The sequence below is a fragment of the Neoarius graeffei genome, chromosome 5 (genome assembly GCF_027579695.1).
Source record: "Neoarius graeffei isolate fNeoGra1 chromosome 5, fNeoGra1.pri, whole genome shotgun sequence".
Classification (NCBI taxonomy): Eukaryota; Metazoa; Chordata; class Actinopteri; order Siluriformes; family Ariidae; genus Neoarius; species Neoarius graeffei.
Genome location: NC_083573.1, coordinates 53,935,943 through 53,954,543, shown reverse-complemented (window position 1 = coordinate 53,954,543; position 18,601 = coordinate 53,935,943). Strand labels below are relative to the sequence as shown.

The following is an 18,601-nucleotide window of genomic DNA, read 5'->3' as shown; positions in this document are numbered from 1 at the left end:
TACTGGCATGAGAGACTTAGGCACTCGGCTTCCTTTTTCTGAAAACCAGCCAAGAGAGAAAACTGGATGCATTTGACACCAAATGCCTCAGAAAAATCCTAGGCATCAAATGGAACAACTTTGTGTCAAACAAGAAGATAAGAGACAGATGTCAACAACCTCCTGTATCAACAACTATCTGCAAGCAATGCCTCCGCTGGCTAGGACATGCATTGAGACTTCCCACGATAAGACCTGCAAACCAGGCCACCAAATGGATCCCAACAGGCAAGAGAAAAAGAGGGTGACCCAAAATGGGTTGGCGACAAACGGTGTAGCGGGACCTACATTTGGTCCATAAAAATTGGAAAGGTGCCAACAAAATAGCGCAGGACCAGTCAAAATGGAGCGTTTTGACCACCTCATGTGTCGCTAGACACGGGAGCAACTAAGTAAGTAAGTCCCTTTTTCACCTGAAGTGCAGATTAGCCAGCGGCAGCAGTAGAGTCTTTGATTCTCCACCACACTAGATGCATAACACTACCCTTGTTGTCATAGACCTCCAGCACACATACATGAAGCATGCCAGAACATAAATTCTAACTTACAGCCATACCACATTGTGGAGAGATGGGAAATCATAAATGAGAATAAGAGCAAGTTTCTTAATAAGGACTTTGGTAGACAAGGCCTGAATTTCACTGATATGACATCATAGCGGGCGGCATGGTGGTGTAGTGGTTAGCACTGTCGCCTCACAGCAAGAAGGTCCGGGTTCGAGCCCCGTGGCCGGCGAGGGCCTTTCTGTGCGGAGTTTGCATGTTCTCCCCGTGTCCGCGTGGGTTTCCTCCGGGTGCTCCGGTTTCCCCCACAGTCCAAAGACATGCAGGTTAGGTTAACTGGTGACTCTAAATTGACCGTAGGTGTGAATGTGAGTGTGAATGGTTGTCTGTGTCTATGTGTCAGCCCTGTGATGACCTGGCGACTTGTCCAGGGTGTACCCCGCCTTTCACCCGTAGTCAGCTGGGATAGGCTCCAGCTTGCCTGCGACCCTGTAGAACAGGATAAAGCGGCTACAGATAATGAGATGAGATGACATCATAGCTGTTCTCCAGGTAACTCTGTAACGGTCCATCCCAAAATGGAATGGTTTCTCTTCTTTCAGTGAGGACACTCATTCTGCAAATTTATATAAGGGAATGAGTGCAACACCTTGCATTTTATTTTTGCACACTTGTGCATTAATGTCCTCTCACCCTAGACCTGATGCTGTGTATTACAGAAACTCTTTTTTTCCTACTGCCCTGAATCTATCCCTGTCTTCCAACCTAAACCAACCCACCATCATGGAAAAGTACACACCAGGTCTGTTATTGCTTTTGCCGTCTTGGACAACATCTCATCTCATCTCATTATCTGTAGCCGCTTTATCCTGTTCTACAGGGTCGCAGGCAAGCTGGAGCCTATCCCAGCTGACTACGGGCGAAAGGCGGGGTACACCCTGGACAAGTCGCCAGGTCATCACAGAGCTGACACAGACAACCATTCACACTCACATTCACACCTACGGTCAATTTAGAGTCACCAGTTAACCTAACCTGCATGTCTTTGGACTGTGGGGGAAACCGGAGCACCCGGAGGAAACCCACGCGGACACGGGGAGAACATGCAAACTCCACACAGAAAGGCCCTCGCCGGCCACGGGGCTCGAACCCGGACCTTCTTGCTGTGAGGCGACAGCACTAACCACTACACCACCGTGCCGCTTGGACAACATATAATTTTTTAAAAAATCTTCAAACAGAAAAATGTATGGCACAAGACAAAGATGCTCAATCCTAACAGTCTCATAATATGCATGATTAATGTGTTCTATATACAGTGTAGACTTAGTAGCTACTGCTTCCTTGCCCATAAAGAATAGACTGCTTTAGTCGCTAGGTGAGGAGTTTAAATCCTGGCAGGACTTTGTGTTTGATGTCAGCGGTGTTCTACATACTGCAATGGCAGGCGAGCTGTTATGGATATAGACAGACGGTCGGCTTGATGAAGTGCCACACAGCGAGCTAAATCTGAGCCCAGATAGCACGCATATCTCACCACACACCTCTCTGTGTGACTGACTCTGGACTCTGAATCTCTCTCTCTCTCACACACACACACACACACAGTCTCTCCTCTACACTTGGCACTTGGCTCTACACGCTACACAATTGGCAAAACCACAGGAATCCCTAGGGACAGCAGTCACTTCCGCCCCCAGTGCTAAATCTGTCAGGTAAACAGACTCTAGACACAAATGAGCTGAGTAAAAAGAGAAAGCTTATTATCCACTGTTAATTAAAACCAAGTACAGGATTTGTAGAAGTCTATTTGTAGATACAGTGCCCCTCACACATATTGACACCGCTTGTAAAGATCAGTAAAAAGCGTTAGAAAAAAAATCAACCTTTTGGTGAAGTAGCTTCATCCCACACTGCAAAAATGAAAAAAAAAAAATAAAAAATCCAACCTTAAATTGAAATAAATGTATTCTGAGAACAGTGGATTGGTAAAAATAATTATTTCTTGATGAGGGATTTGTTTTTCTCTGAATAAATTTATTTCAGTTAAAGGTTGGTTTCTTTCTCATTTTTTCAGTGTGCAATGAAGCTACTGCACCAAATGTTGGATTTTTTCTAATTTTTTTTTTTTTAACCAATCTTTACAAGAGGTGTGAATAATTGTGGAAGGAACTGTACAGACCCTTCCAAAGGCAATTATCTTTTCTTTTTAATTTTGCTATACAATGGTTTTGAAATGGGGCGGCACGGTGGTGTAATGGTTAGCGCTGTCGCCTCACAGCAAGAAGGTCCGGGTTCGAGCCCCGGGGCCAGCGAGGGCTTTTCTGTGTGGAGTTTGCATGTTGTCTGCGTGGGTTTCCTCCGGGTGCTCCGGTTTCCCCCAAAGACATGCAGGTTAGGTTAACTGGCGACTCTAAATTGACCGTAGGTGTGAATGATTGTCTACGTGTCAGCCCTGCGATAACCTGGCGACTTGTCCGGGGTGTACCCCGCCTTTCACCCGTAGTCAGCTGGGATAGGCTCCAGCTTGCCTGTGACCCTGTAGAACAGGATAAAGCGGCTACAGATAATGCACTCAAAAAAATGATTCTTGGTCCAGGTAAATATTAAGAAATAGTTACACATAAAGTTTATAAAATTGAAAATATATTCAATTAAATCATATAAACGCTATTTGAACTGGCCTACTACGAACTATATCTAAACAAATCATGTATACTTTACTTGATGAGATCTCGTAGGGACTGACATGCACATCACACTCCCGCACAGTAGATGGCAGGTGGCAACATTTTCAGTCATTGTGTCAAACTTCTTCCTACTAAATCGTGACCTTATTGGTACAAATAATTATATTTAAAATTTCAGAAACAAGATATGTGAAATTCATGTCACAATTCAAGCGGAATCAAAAAATCGTTTTAATTTCGCCATTGACTCATGGGGGCGTCGTGGCTCAGGTGGATAAGGCGTCATACCATAAATCCGGGGACCTGGGTTCAATTCCGACCCAAGGTCATTTCCCGATCCCTCCCTGTCTCTCTCTCCTGCTCATTTCCTGTCTCTACACTGTCCTATCCAATAATAAAGCTGAAAAAAAGCCCAAAAAATATCTTTAAAAAAAAACATTGAGTCCATTTATCCACATAAGGTTTATTTAAAAAAAATCCCTAACCATTATGTAATTTATTTGCATTATTTGCATGGTTGAAACGTGTACCATAAAGCTCGGCATTTACTTAAAGTTTATGTGATAGAATTACATGGAAAATTGTCATGTGATTAAATTACATTAAGTCTATTTTTTAGGGTCAATTATTTTTTTGAGTGTGAGATGAGATGGTTTTGAAATCAATCAGTTAATATGCAAAGATAGATCAGAACTTCCATTTCCTGATATTTACATCTAGATGTGTTTTTAAGTTTTTTAACACATCTAGATGTACAGTAAATATCAGGAAATGGAAGTTCTGATCTATCTTTGCATATTAATCATGACAATGCCTCTATGCACAAAGCAAGGTCCATAAAGACATGATTTGCTAAGGCTGATGTGAAAGAACTCAAGTGGCCTAAGCCCTGACCTCAACCCCACTGAACACCTTTGGGATGAACTGGAAAACATCCCCCTTCTCACTGAGATCAGTGCCCGACCTCCCTAATGCTCTTATGGCTGAATGAGCACATATCCCAACAGCCATGTTCCAAAATCTACTGTAAAGCCTTCCCAGAAGAGTGGAGGTTATTATAAGAGCAGAGAGGGGACCAACTCTGTTCATTTCCATGGTTTTGGAATGGGCATATATGGGTTTGATGGTCAGGTTTCCACATACTTTTCTCCACATTTTGCATATACAACAGTTGATTTCAGAAATTTGTGGCAGCCCGACATATTCGTCTCAGGTCAGTTAGCTGCTAAGATGATAGATATCTGATAGCTGACTGCATGGTCAAGCAAGGTATTCAGCAGTTCTCTTCGTCATGGTCACCAGGAAGTTACACAGAAGAATACTGCCAGCAAATAAACCACAGTCATAACCATAGTTCATACTTCAAACCCGTTTAGCCATCTTGTCATTTTTCTTTAATAAGCTTCAATAAGTCAATATGAAGCCGAGCATGAAATAATCAAAGTGTCTCACCATGAATGACCTGCAACCCTTGCTATAAATCCAATATAATAACCCCGTGTGCCACAGCTCACAGAATTGATGTGACCTGAGATCAGGCAGTTTAATTGCACTCTCTCAGCTGTAAATAATATATATAAAAAAAGATTTACATGCAGTCCCATGAAAGGGATACCTGATGGTCACTGATGTGCCACGAGTCTCCTAAATGAATAATGAATGCTTGCTCGAAAACGAATGTATACATTTTTAATGTATACATTTTATAAAGATTCTAGTGTGTCATTAGAATATATATTTATGTAAACTTCATCAAGGAGGGTTCGATTATAGTTGATTTTTTAAAAATACTGTATATTATCTGGACACAACTAATCTCTAAACTGCAATTACCCCTTCCTGTGGGCATGACATTTTCTTTCAAGCAAAATGGCTTACAAGGCAAATGACATACCTGTGAAATGACTCAAACTCATCTTCCAAAGTTCATTTCTCCGGATTACAGACAATATTGTCAAACATCGTTAGTAACTGTAATTTATATTAGATATCTTCAGGAAAAGCAGTGTATTCAGCAGTATTCCTTTTGGCACTTATACAAATTTAATTGAAACTGGGGTTTTAAATCAATTCACTTGTGTTGAAATAACAAGACAAGAGACAAGAAGCCTTTATTTATCACACATACACTCAAGCACAGGCGGCACGGAGGTGTAGTGGTTAGCGCTGTCGCCTCACAGCAAGAAGGTCCTGGGTTCGAGCCCCGGGGCCAGCGAGGGCCTTTCTGTGTGGAGTTTGCATGTTCTCCCCGTGTCCGCGTGGGTTTCCTCCGGGTGCTCCGGTTTCCCCCACAGTCCAAAGACATGCAGGTTAGGTTAACTGGTGACTCTAAATTGACCGTAGGTGTGAATGTGAGTGTGAATGGTTGTCTGTGTCTATGTGTCAGCCCTGTGATGACCTGGCGACTTGTCCAGGGTGTACCCCGCCTTTCGCCCGTAGTCAGCTGGGATAGGCTCCAGCTTGCCTGCGACCCTGTAGAACAGGATAAAGCGGCTAGAGATAATGAGATGAGATGAGATGACACTCAAGCACAGTGAAATGTCTCCTCTGCATTTAACCCATCTGAAGCAGTGAACACACACACACACGTGAGCAATGAGCACACACACATACCCAGAGCAGTGGGCAGCTATGCTACAGTGCCCAGGGAGCAGTTGGGGGTTAGGTGTAACGCCCCAGACATCCACTCCGGAGATTACGGATCTCTCACGCCAGCGCCCATCCGGATCCGGGACGGGAATTCCACCTCACCTGTATTCACTTCCTGGTTTTCACCGCTGCCTATTGAGGTATTTCACCTGACGTCACAGGGTCACGTGACGCCCCGGTGTCCACCATTTTGGACGGCAAGCTAGCTAATGTCAACAACAGTAGCTGGTATGTTACTGTAGCAATATTTACGTTCAGTCATTTGGATGACTGTTAAAACCTTTCAGTCTCAAGTTTTTCCTTTACTGGATTTACTAGTTTACTGAGCTAGCGCGCGATGGCTCCCGGCTCGGCCGGAGAGCGCGCGATGGCTCCCGGCTCGGCCGGAGAGCGCGCGATGGCTCCCGGCTCGGCCGGAGAGCGCGCGATGGCTCCCGGCTCGGCCGGAGAGCGCGCGATGGCTCCCGGCTTGGCCGAGCGCGCTAGCTCAGTAAACTAGTAAATCCAGTAAAGGAAAAACTTGAGACTGAAAGGTTTTAACAGTCATCCAAATGACTGAACGTAAATATTGCTACAGTAACATACCAGCTACGATGTTGTTGACATTAGCTAGTGCTAACAGCTAGTTGCTAGTACACTGCTACAACACAGACACCGACCCTAATAATACAGTTCTTAGTCATTGCCTGGTAACAGCAAATTTATAACGGGCCATGTCTCAACAGACTAAGAAGTTATTTCAATGACATTTAATAACATTTTGTTTATCCTGAGGACCGAAAGTAAATGAAAATGTGAACAAACCTTAGCTGTAATCAGATGGCGACCACCGGCTCCAGGGACGACCCACTGATGTAGGCATGTGACCCAGCCTGACACAAAATATTTGTAGGCATCCAAACTCTTATACGCTTTCAGTTCAATACCTGTGTATGGCGATGGGTTTTTAACGACATAGGTATACAGATCATGTGCGCCGAAGTCAGGTAAAGACGAGGGCTTCGTGTACTTCCGTACGTCAGTGAACAATCCTGGTGGAAGCAGGTAAACGTCGTTCTCTAAGCCTGCTAACCTCAATTTTTGCAAATACCTCTCCCTCTGCTCGCCCTGTAAATGCCCTACGTCGCTGGATAGTGAAGGTGTTTTCTGCATCTCACTCCTTTTTCTTTTATGTTTTTCGTTTGTCGCCTTCCTCGCATTCAAACTGATTCGAGCCGTGCCGTCCAAAATGGCAGCGTCACATGACTTGGTCACGTGAGTGAAATACCTCAATAAGTACGCCGTTCTCAGACTCTGACTTCGCAGAATGTCTTGTTTGCTACTCTAGCTGTTTCTGTGCCTTTTTGCATCTCATGGATTTTGCTCTAGCTGATTTTCTGGTTTATGGTTTTTTGCACTAAGGTTTTTTCTTGTTCATTGTTTTTTTGCACTAGTGTTTTTGCCCTTACCTGTCTTGTGTTTTTGTCAAGTTTTTTGTCTTTTTTTTCCCCCGGACTATTTTTGCCATTTGTTTGTTGTCCTGTTTGTTTACCTCTTTGCCACGCCCTTTTTCCCTGGATTAAATCACCTTATTTATTGGATAACTGTCTGTGTTCTGCTTTTGGATCCTATCTCACCACACCTCCACCACCCCTAACATTAGGTGCCTTACTCAGGGGCACTTCAGGCCATCTTTCAGGCCATGGCTGCCCCATGTTAACCTAACCACATGTCTTTGGACTGTGGGGGAAACTGGAGCACCCGGAGGAAACCCAGGCAGACACGGGAAGAACATGTAAACAATCATATAGAGTTGTTATTACTCAGGATTCATAATATGCCTTTGACAAAAAGCAAAAGCTATCGTAACCTGCTGTGAACTCTTGCCACAATCCGATTTGTAACAATAATTATATATTTCACAGCAAATAAAAATAGTACACAGAGCTATTCTCCTCTGATATTTTGCACAAATCAATATTGTTTGTCCTTGCTTTAAGCAACCTAGAATGAGTATAGTTTGAGCAACTCAACTGACACACACTAATCCATCCATGAGTGTATCTCAAACTAAAACAATAGATTTGTTTACCTGGCAGTGTTACACAGATGTACAAGCAATATATATATATATATATGTGTGTGTGTGTGTGTGTGTGTGTGTGTGTGTGTGTGTGTGTGACCCCTCACCAAATCCAGGGACACATATCGGCCGAAACGAATCCGAGATAATCGCAAAAGAAGCATTTTTTTTTCGAAATTTGTGATTTTTGTTTTTTTCCATCATGTGCAAGTTGAGATCTTGAAGAATACAATCAGTATTTCAGATAATAGATTGTTTTGTTGGAAAAGCATACATTTTTTGTTGCAAATTGTCTCGTTTTTGTCAGGACTGTAGCCTGCTGGGGGGTATGGGTAAATTACCATATGGGCCATTCACATGATGATTTAAGTCTTTTGTTTTTTTTCGCGAATCAGCTGTATGATACGGGCTGAGTGCATGGCTACTTGCTGCATACAGGCATGTAATTTCACTATGGAATGAGGAAGCTAAACAGAGCGCAGAGGAGCTGAAACACCGCGAAGCAAACAGACACATGGTATTTACATCGGAGATAACCATTTCTAGCAAAAAAAACCCCGCAACCTCGTTTTCCAGATTGAATGGAATACTTGAATGATCGGATGATACACGGACCGTTCTAGGATTACATTCCATCGGAGGCATTGGTGTGTGCAAGGCGCCGTTTCTCTTTCTGATGGGGTAAGTTTATTAATCTAAGGCTGTGTGGTTATTTTTGCATGTAACGGAGAGTGTTGTGGTTTGGTTAAGCCTAGATCACAACCGGACGTACGATTTTTTGGCCGTGTGATTTTTGGCGTTTCCCAAATCGCTGCGGGGTTTTTTTTTGTTCATGGAGAAAGACGCGCGTTGGCCGTAAGTTTGTCTTGCAACCTGAAAAAAACGTAAGCGCCCGTAGAGTTTGTTTGACATGACAAAGAACCTCTGCGGCTCGAAAATCAGCACATCACATGCGCGCTCTCGTGCGTTTTTTGATTGTAGACCGGCCGTAGGAGCACAGTACGGCCAGTTGTGACCGAGGCTTTACATGAAACTAGCGTTGTGTTAGTTGTGTCATCATCGTGCTATCTTTCTTTCTTACGGTGTGAGTAATTTTTCAACCACAAAACGTTAAAGTATACTTTAGGACTTATTTTTGTACTTCATAATTGTTTTGGGCATACTTTGCATGGAAGGAAAATTGACGTGGTGATCTTTGTTTACATGAAAGTAGTATCGTGCTAGCAAGTAGGGGGTAGGGCTTTCCTTAATGTCATGCAAATGAGCACCATTATGTGCCCGCCCTACACCCAGAGGAGCTGAGATGGAAAACTTTGAGGGCGATTTTCTCCCTTTTCTGTTTTAAGAAGTATACACTTTCAAAAGGCCACACATTCTTCAAATATTGTCAGATCTCCACATGGAAGGCATCATTGGAAAGCTTAGAAACTGTACTTTCTGAATCTGTCAATAACTCAAAATGCCCCCGGGCGGACATGTGTCCCTGGATTCTGTGATCTGCCACATATATATATATATATATATATATATATATATATATATATATATATATATATATATATATACACACACACACACAGGATGTATATAATGAAACATTGTAATAAAAAATTCAATCTTATCTGCTCGTGTTGAAAAATATAACCCTTGTTCACTTCGCTAACTCGTGATATATATTCACCATTCAAAAATAAACTTCATATCATAGCGCAAATATATACAAATCATTTAAAAAAAATAAAATGCAGCTTTAATTTGAAAAACTAATACATCCAAATGTCTAGGGTTAGGTTAGAGTTAATTTAAAAGAAGGTACTACACAATACACAGGGCTCGACATTAGCACTTGCCCGATGGCTGGTGGTGTTTTTTACGTCTTTCGGGCCACTAAATTTGGCCAAACAGTGGCCCGGGCGGGCCAGTACGTTTTCGATACAAATTAACAAATTTTATTACTCATATTTTACCCAGAATTGTGAAGAAATTGTTTGTAAAATGCACCTTTTCGATACGAGGTCCGTCATCTTTGTTTTCATCATGCTCCGCTCTGCTCCGCGGCAGGAGTGTGTCGTCTTCGTGCATCTTCAGAGATGTTTGGCGCTGTTCGGAAGCGTCATTTTGGCGGGAAAATAGCATCTTGTAGACGAAGACGGTTGCGGCAAGGAGACCATCAGAACGGTGAAATTCAAATAGAAATATGTTCAAACTCCACGCTCCCCAACCTGGCCAAAGGCCAGGTAAACAGTTTAAATACGATCGTGCATAAATTAACTATCAGGTGTTAACGAATGGCTTCATTTTGAACTCGGCAGCCAATCAGAGCACGCGACGTCACACTCAGTTTACAACTCGCCAAATATGGCGCCAAATCGTAAAACACACGCGCTTTAGCTTCAGATGGTGTAAAATCGTTCAGACTTTGTATATTAATATCAAAATTTCAGGATACACTGCCAAGAAATATGGCTACACGTGTATCAACTTTTAGTGATTAAAGAATGAAGTATAAATGTTGGTTGCTATGACTGAAATAGAAGAACAGATAAAATAATGTGGTAAATTAGATCTGACCCCATATATTATATTATTCAAATATCCAAAGATGATGAAAGCTATCAAAATAGCCAAACAAGGTCTACATTAGTTCATTACAACAAAAATAATAACTATTCTGACCCTCTCTGGTACAACCAGACCATGCTAAACCCAGTATACCCCCAGTTGCTAGGGTATCTGCTGTTGCCATGGCAATGGTTTATGCAAATGAGCTGAATTTGCAAAAATTTACTACTAGTCCCCCCAAGGGCATATCCTGAAAATTTGGTGTTTATATCTTGTCTTATTAAAAAAATACAACATTTCACCCCTTTTTGGCTCACCTGAGCATATCTGTTAATTAGCTAATTAACAGGTAATTAGGGTTATAAATCACCCCCGAGCAGGTAAGGCTTTGCAAAAATCTCACTAGATTATTCCCCAAAGTCCACCCTTTCAGGAAATGTATGGTTTGTCAATGATTCTCATGATATTTTATTAATTAAGAAATAAAACTTCTTCACGGGCAATAAAAATGCCCATTTAAATCCAGCATGATAAGCGTTAGTATGCCACCCTCACCTTTCATCCAGACTTGGGACTGGCCTGTGTGTGTCTTGTGGCTATTATATAAAGGTGTATTTAAAAAGTTCATTGTACTTCTATTTCTATTAGAATATCTACAGTGGTGAGAATTCAATATCTACAATGTTGAGAATATATGAGCCAAAGTTGAAACCATGACAAAAAAGGGAAATATGTCTCCATCACACAGGGTGGGTTACAGGCAAAGCTTATTCTATAAACAAGTTAGTTGCATGGTGAGGCAAAACTTAGCTTATTCTAAAACTTATCAAAATATGAATAATCTTATTTTCATTAATTTCACCTTAAAATGCACCAGAATGCATGAATATGAATTGAAAAATCAAAATTTTCTGGGAGAGGGCCCCCAGGGCCCCCGGACCCCCCTCTTTGTGCAAGCATCTGCAGTTTGGGTACCGCGTGCATTCGGGCCACCACATTTTCCATTTGGGCCAGTAACTTTTCAATTCCACTGGCCCAATGGGCCACCAGTGGTAAATGCTTAATGTCTAGGCCTGATACATATAGGTTACATGACACAGAAATCAATGGAAGGACCTCACAAAGAGTAAATAACTATTTGTGTGTGTGTGTGTGTGTGTGTGTGTGTGTGTGTTTGTGTGTGTGTGTGTGTGTGTGTGTGTTCCACTGACCGTGATGGCAGGTGCACCAAAGGTGAGGATGAGGAGCATGAGGAAGGGGATAACCTCATGCATTGGCTCAATGTATGGTAAACTCAGACTGCGGTCATAGCAGCTGAAGCCCCAGCGCACTGGTTTGAAAATGTCTGTCCACTCTAGGAAGTAAAGGCTCACTACAGATGACACCAGGATTGGAAGCTGAAATAAAAAGAGCAGAAACAACATGCTGAGGAACTGTGGTGAAGTCCATATCATTTAGGGTTATTTTTTGTTTGTCTGTTTGTTTGTTTACGTTTTGGGGTGTATTCAGAGTTAGCAACTTAACCCCTTCAATGCCCTTGGACGAGTCATGTACATCATGAAATTTTTTACCGCTGTGCCTTATGACGTATGCTACTCGTCATCAACGCCTCCTTTTATGTACCTTACACGGCACATTACTTTTACTTCACAGTGGCACATATGAATTACAGTCAATGCCTAAAACATTCTTCCGTCATAAGGCACAGCGGTAAAAGATTTCATGACGTACGTGACTCGTCCAAGGGCATTGAAGGGGTTAAATTGGAAACATCAATATTTACGCAAGGAAAGTTCCTTGTATTCAGTGTCATGTTACACACATGTTTTAATTTTGATTTTCTGCATGGATTAGATTATGCAAATCACCTGTGTGTAGTTCATGCCTCCTAGTTTGCCAGATTTTCCTTGAGTAGGTGTGAAAAAGTTGTTTTTTTTCCCCAATAGTGTCTACACCACCACCTTATTCACAAGTAAATGTATTATGATGTAGCATAGAAGTAAGAAACAATTTATTAATAAAAAATAAATAAAGGGGCGGCACGGTGGTGTAGTGGTTAGCGCTGTCGCCTCACAGCAAGAAGGTCCGGGTTCGAGCCCCGGGGCCGGCGAGGGCCTTTCTGTGCGGAGTTTGCATGTTCTCCCCGTGTCCGCGTGGGTTTCCTCCGGGTGCTCCGGTTTCCCCCACAGTCCAAAGACATGCAGGTTAGGTTAACTGGTGACTCTAAATTGACCGTAGGTGTGAATGTGAGTGTGAATGGTTGTCTGTGTCTATGTGTCAGCCCTGTGATGACCTGGCGACTTGTCCAGGGTGTACCCCGCCTTTCACCTGTAGTCAGCTGGGATAGGCTACAGCTTGCCTGCGACCCTGTAGAACAGGATAAAGCGGCTACAGATAATCTCATCATTCATCTCATTATCTCTAGCCGCTTTATCCTTCTACAGGGTCGCAGGCAAGCTGGAGCCTATCCCAGCTGACTACGGGTGAAAGGCGGGGTACACCCTGGACAAGTCGCCAGGTCATCACAGGGCTGACACATAGACACAGACAACCATTCACATTCACACCTACGGTCAATTTAGAGTCACCAGTTAACCTAACCTGCATGTCTTTGGACTGTGGGGGAAACCGGAGCACCCGGAGGAAACCCACGCGGACATGGGGAGAACATGCAAACTCCGCACAGAAAGGCCCTCGCCGGCCACGGGGCTCGAACCCGGACCTTCTTGCTGTGAGGCGACAGCGCTAACCACTACACCACCGTGCCGCCCGCTACAGATAATGAGATGAAAAATAAATAAACAAATAGAAATGATGTATGAATGAGAAGATGGTGAGCACTGAAATAAACATTTCATATGGGTCTAGCATATTGCCAATATATTGTTTCATGAATGTTCCTAGTTGTAATTATCTAGTTGTAATCACTGCAAATTTTGGGTTAATTTAACAATACGGCTTAAACCCTCATTATTTTACAGCGTACAAAATAGCACTTGATCCAGCACATTGTGCATTTAAATCTTTATATCAGGCTTTGTGCACAACTTAATGAAGCACTTGTACTAAACCAAAGTCATGAAATTGTAATGTGTGGGCTATTTTTATGCTTTTAATTTACTACTTGGAGTTGTTGGATTAAAACAATAATGCCAGTGGGGTTTTTTTTCTTTCTATTTTTTCACTCTCCTGTTTAAAAAAAAATGCAGATGGTTGAAGGGTAAGGTGACCGACAGACACCCTGCTATGATCACTTTAAGTAACCATCCATACAGAACTTGGTACGTGAGATAAGCAATGTCTCTGATTTATCTGCTGTCTCATCCAATGTTGACATTACTTGCAACGAGCCATGAAAATAGAACACATCATTAAAGATGCTCTAAAAGGATTCGACTGTAGTGAATGGCCATCAACGCAATAGATTTGTCTGCAATGTATCAGGCTATGAAAGCATGCACCGATCTTTTCCTGATGCCTCCATATACAGTTAAGCTATCCTGAAGTGCGCAGAGAGTACATTTTCTTTAAAACATCTTTCCTCACAGGATATGAAACTAGTGGACTTGATGGCTTTCCTTTTTGCAGCCACCGTGATGGCAAGTAAAGTGTACAGCTTGCAAAGTGAAGCCAGCAAAGCTTCTATACTCAACTTCACAGTGTGCCTTCCAGCCTCTCCTCTGGGACTTATCCACCAGCTCCTAGTACTTGGACTGCTTCCGCTTATTTGCCTATTCCATACAGTCCTCCCAGGGAATTATCAGCCTTATAAGGAGCACCTGCTTTGACGAGGATGACGATAGCACCACGTCTGGCCTTAACGAAGTTGTCATAACGTGGTCCAGGAACTTGTGCTGTCTTCAGAAGTTGACTCGCATCTCCAAGTCCGATGCAGAGGTGAGCAGACTGGCTACTAATCTGGGCTGTGACTGCCACATCACAAAGGCAATGTTCCTCTGGCTACAGGCATGCTTTTTGTTGGCAACAACTTTGGAGATGGCCTCTGCAACTGTCTTCAGCACTTGGTCATGCCACCACCAGTAGTAGCCCTCCCCCAGGGCTGCTGGGCAGCTGCTGAGGATGTGCTCGAGTGAACCTTTATTGGGGCATAGGGGACATGCTGGAGAATCACTCTTTCCCCAGACATAGAGATTTGCTGGGCTTGGTAGGGCATCATAAACAGCTTGGACCATGAACTTGATCCACTGGGGTTCCACCTGCCAGATATCAGTCCAGGAGATCTTCCTCTCCAGCACACCCTCCCACCTTGTTCATGCTCCTTGCTGTCATATACGACCATCCTGGTGGTTTGTTCTTATGTGACAACTGCCTCCAAAACTAGATGGAGTCAGTCACTGCCACGGGACTTATCACAGCAAGCCTGGCGATCCAGTTTCCGCCATGCCCACCAAATTCTTGTATCTCAGCTGAGTATGGGTTGTGATGAAACGTGAAATTCCTCCTTATTTGAAGTGTTTCATTTGAAGCCTTATTTTTTTTTTTGCTTCAAAATTGGCTGGTATTTAGAACTATCCATTATTCCCTCCTCCCTGATTAAAGCCTCAGTTCCAGCTGAAGAAGAGCAGCCCAAACAGCATGATGCAGTCACCTCCTTGCAACCTGTGGGGATGATGTTCTTTTGGTGATATGCTATGGTTGGTTTTTCTTTGCACCAAACATATCTTTTGGTATTATGGCCAAAAAGTTCAATATCGCTACGTTCACACTGCAAGGCTTAATGCTCAATTCCGATTTTTTTGTGAAATCCGATTTTTTTGTGAGGTCGTTCACATTAACAAATATATGCGACTTGTATGTGATCCTCAGTATGAACGAAAAACGACCTAAAAGTGTTCCGCATGCGCATTGCAGGATACGACGACGTCACACGCAGTGAGCATGGCCAGTGTTTACGGAAGTAAAACCGCCCGGTTGCGGTGTGACCCATCCAATCTAGCTTGAATAGCTGCATCCCCCCAAATGGAAATCAGCTCCCTAACCTCTGCGTCCTTCCACTGAGAAGATTCAGAACCTTCACAGCCCGAAGCGTCCCTCGCATTGATGTCATGCGCAGGGGCGCAGATACGTTTTTTGAACTGGGGGGGACAAAAAACTGGGGGGGACAAAGCTGCCAGCAAACCAACCCCAACCCCAATATGCCTGTCAGACTTGTTGTGGGTTACCATAGCAACCAAGCTCGAGCTCGCAACCTGTGCAGTCTGCGCAGCTCAACCAACCGAATATCAGTCTTTGTTTTGTTTTATGTGAGTTGTTGCAACTATGTATACACTGCTGTGCACCTCAATAAACCGAATGGTAATTAGTCTTTTGATTTTTCCGTGAGGTTTGCCTTATGCAAAGAAAGACAGCATAGACGTTTTTTCCTCCCTATAAGTGGGGGGGACCGAACGAGGTGAATTTAAATCTGGGTGGGACGAGTCCCACCCTCTATCTGCGCCCGTGATTATGCGCCATGTTGTTGTAACTTTTTTTTTTTGTAACTTTTTTTGAGAGACCCACCGCCTACTTCAGCGCAGAATAGTGACGTTTGTGGCTTGTTGATGACGTGTAAGTCGGATGAATGCGACCTGGCGGTTCAGACTGAAGTCGCATATGAAAAGAGCGGATAGGAATCGGAATTAGGACCACATATCCAAACGGCCTGGGTCGGATTTGAAAAAATCGGATCTGTGTCGTTCATATTGTCAATAAAAGATCGGATACAGGTCACATATGGGCGAAAAGATCGGATTTGAGTCACTTCAGCCTGCAGTGTGAACGTAGCCTATTTGTCTCATCAGAACACAACAAATTACTACACATGGTTTTGGGAGATTGGATGGTTTTGGTCCCCCCCCCCAAAAAAAAACTTTAGCCAGGCTTGGATGTTTTGTTTTTCGTAAAAAAAAAAAGTGTTCTGTCTTGCCACCCTAGGGATTTTTTGTCACATGCTGGGAGCAACCAGTACTCACCAGAAATTGCTGCAATTCTTTTAATGTTGCTGTAAGCCTCTTGGTAGCCTCCCTGACCAGTTTTTTCCTGGTCTTCTCATCAATTTTAGAGGGACGTCCTGTTCTAATGTCACTATTGTGCTATATTTTCTCCATTTGTTGATGACTGTCTTTACAGTTTTCCATGATGTATCCAAAGCCTGAGAATTTATTAATTTTTTTGCAAGCCTCTCCTGATTTGGTATTTTTCAACAGTGAGATCCCGTACCTGCTTTGTAAGCTCTTTGCAGCCCATAGCTTTTCCAGTTGGATGTGACCAAGAAGATGTCAAGAAAACCCTTATAGGAACAGTTGTACTTTATTTGGGGTTAATCAGTTACTTTAATTGATGGTAGTGTTATTAATACTAATTAGTATTAACATGAGTTTGATTCTGGACACTGTCGTATTCCCAATTATAAAAGGGTGTGCACACTTATGCAGCAAGCTGAGTATGAGAGGGTTTTTTTTTTTCCCCTAAAACTTTTCCAGTTCTTTGTCACTTGATTTTCATATGTTGCAATTTCACAATAAAGGTGAAAATGTTTCTGACATGGTTTAACTTCGTTTCATTTTTTTTATATCATAAAATCCTACCATTTTAACAGGGGTGTGTCGACTTTTTATATCCACTGTAAGTTGTTCCAATAGAAATGATAACATTTGAATGTGTGCATGTACACCTTGTAGCCAAAACTACTGTTTGAGCCATATTGTTATAGAAAATTAATTAACACCTTCTGATCAATTAGTATCAAGCATTCAGCATCGTTGTGGCATAAAGCAAAATAAATGAGCATGACAAAGTGAATTAGGGTTCTGAGTCTTTTGCTAAGAAGAGTACTTGTAAAGCTTAACACAGCAAAATATCCTCTCTGTGGTGCAGTGTCTAAATTTGGCCATTGGCATCTTCACGCAAGTGTGCTCCAAATTCAGCTTTAACAGGCAACCTTGAAACAAGTCCGTGCACGAGCTCTTAGTGCTAACAGAACAGAAGGACGACTCCTGCTGAGCTTGGAACCGCTTACAGATCCTGAACTGAATTCAAGCACATTGAAATACAAAACACCAAATAATACATGTTCCAAAGCACTCTGTTCCATAGCTCTGCATTTCATTATGGGTTGTTTTACAATCAGGGTACGCAAGCTAAAAATCACATTTAACACTTATTATCTTCAATATCAAAAGGCTTGACTAAATAAACTTGGTTGTTTATTGTAGCCCTGTGATCGCTCTATTTACCATGCAAAAAAATTTGGTGATAACGTTATTTTTGGTGAATGTATGGCAATATATGTCATATTTAGCAAAATTACTCGTGTCATTTAGAAAAAGTGCTTTTTTGACCACAGGTAGCTCCAGAAGGGATGCACTTAAATCATTCTTTATACCATAAAACAAATATTTGGTTCCATATCATTGGAAACATAGTTAAGTTTTAATGTTGAATGACAAGTTTTCAGGCTATTTTGATCAAATTAGTATGTAATTGTGTCAAAAAAATGTCCTCTCCGAGACAGCTAATTTTTCAATATAAAGCCTCGGTCACAACCGGCTGTACGTGCTCCTATGGCCGGTCTACGTGCAAAAAAACGCAAGAAACGCACGGAGGGTGCGCATGTGACGTGCTGATTTTCGAGCCGTAGACCGGCCGCAGAGGTTCTTTGTCATGTCAAACAAACTCTACGGGCGCTTATGTTGTCTTCAGGTTGCAAGACAAACTTACGGCCAACGTGCGTCTTTCTCCACGAACAAAAAAAACGCAGCGATTTGGGAAACGCCAAAAATCGCACGGCCAAAAAAAATCGTACGTCCGGTTGTGACCTAGGCTTTAAATAACATATCTAAAATGATTATTTTCATCCTAAAATGTGGTCAAGATATTGGGACATAAATATTAGAGACAACTAACACAAAGCTTACAGCCTTATATTTAAAAGCACTATGGAAGTAGTGGATTCTGAATTGTAAAAAAAAAAAAAAGTCCTCTCCGAGAATCACTTCATTAGTTTCTCCCAGCCCTGCTTAAAGCTACACTTAATTTACTTAGAAAAAAAACCTACATAGTTCATGAACATGCTATAACATTAGGTGAATGTTATG

General features: G+C 42.4%; 1 protein-coding gene across 2 annotated transcripts in view; it reads right to left on the bottom strand.

Annotated features, from left to right (window-relative positions):
- The window catches only part of LOC132886867 (phospholipid phosphatase-related protein type 4), a 42,891-nt gene that overhangs the window by 11,744 nt on the left and 12,546 nt on the right, over positions 1 to 18,601 (bottom strand). For both annotated transcript variants that reach the window (XM_060922040.1, XM_060922041.1), the window contains exon 2: positions 11,717 to 11,902. In XM_060922040.1, coding sequence (XP_060778023.1) covers positions 11,717 to 11,902 — 186 coding nt within the window. The remainder of the gene's footprint in view (positions 1 to 11,716; positions 11,903 to 18,601) is intronic.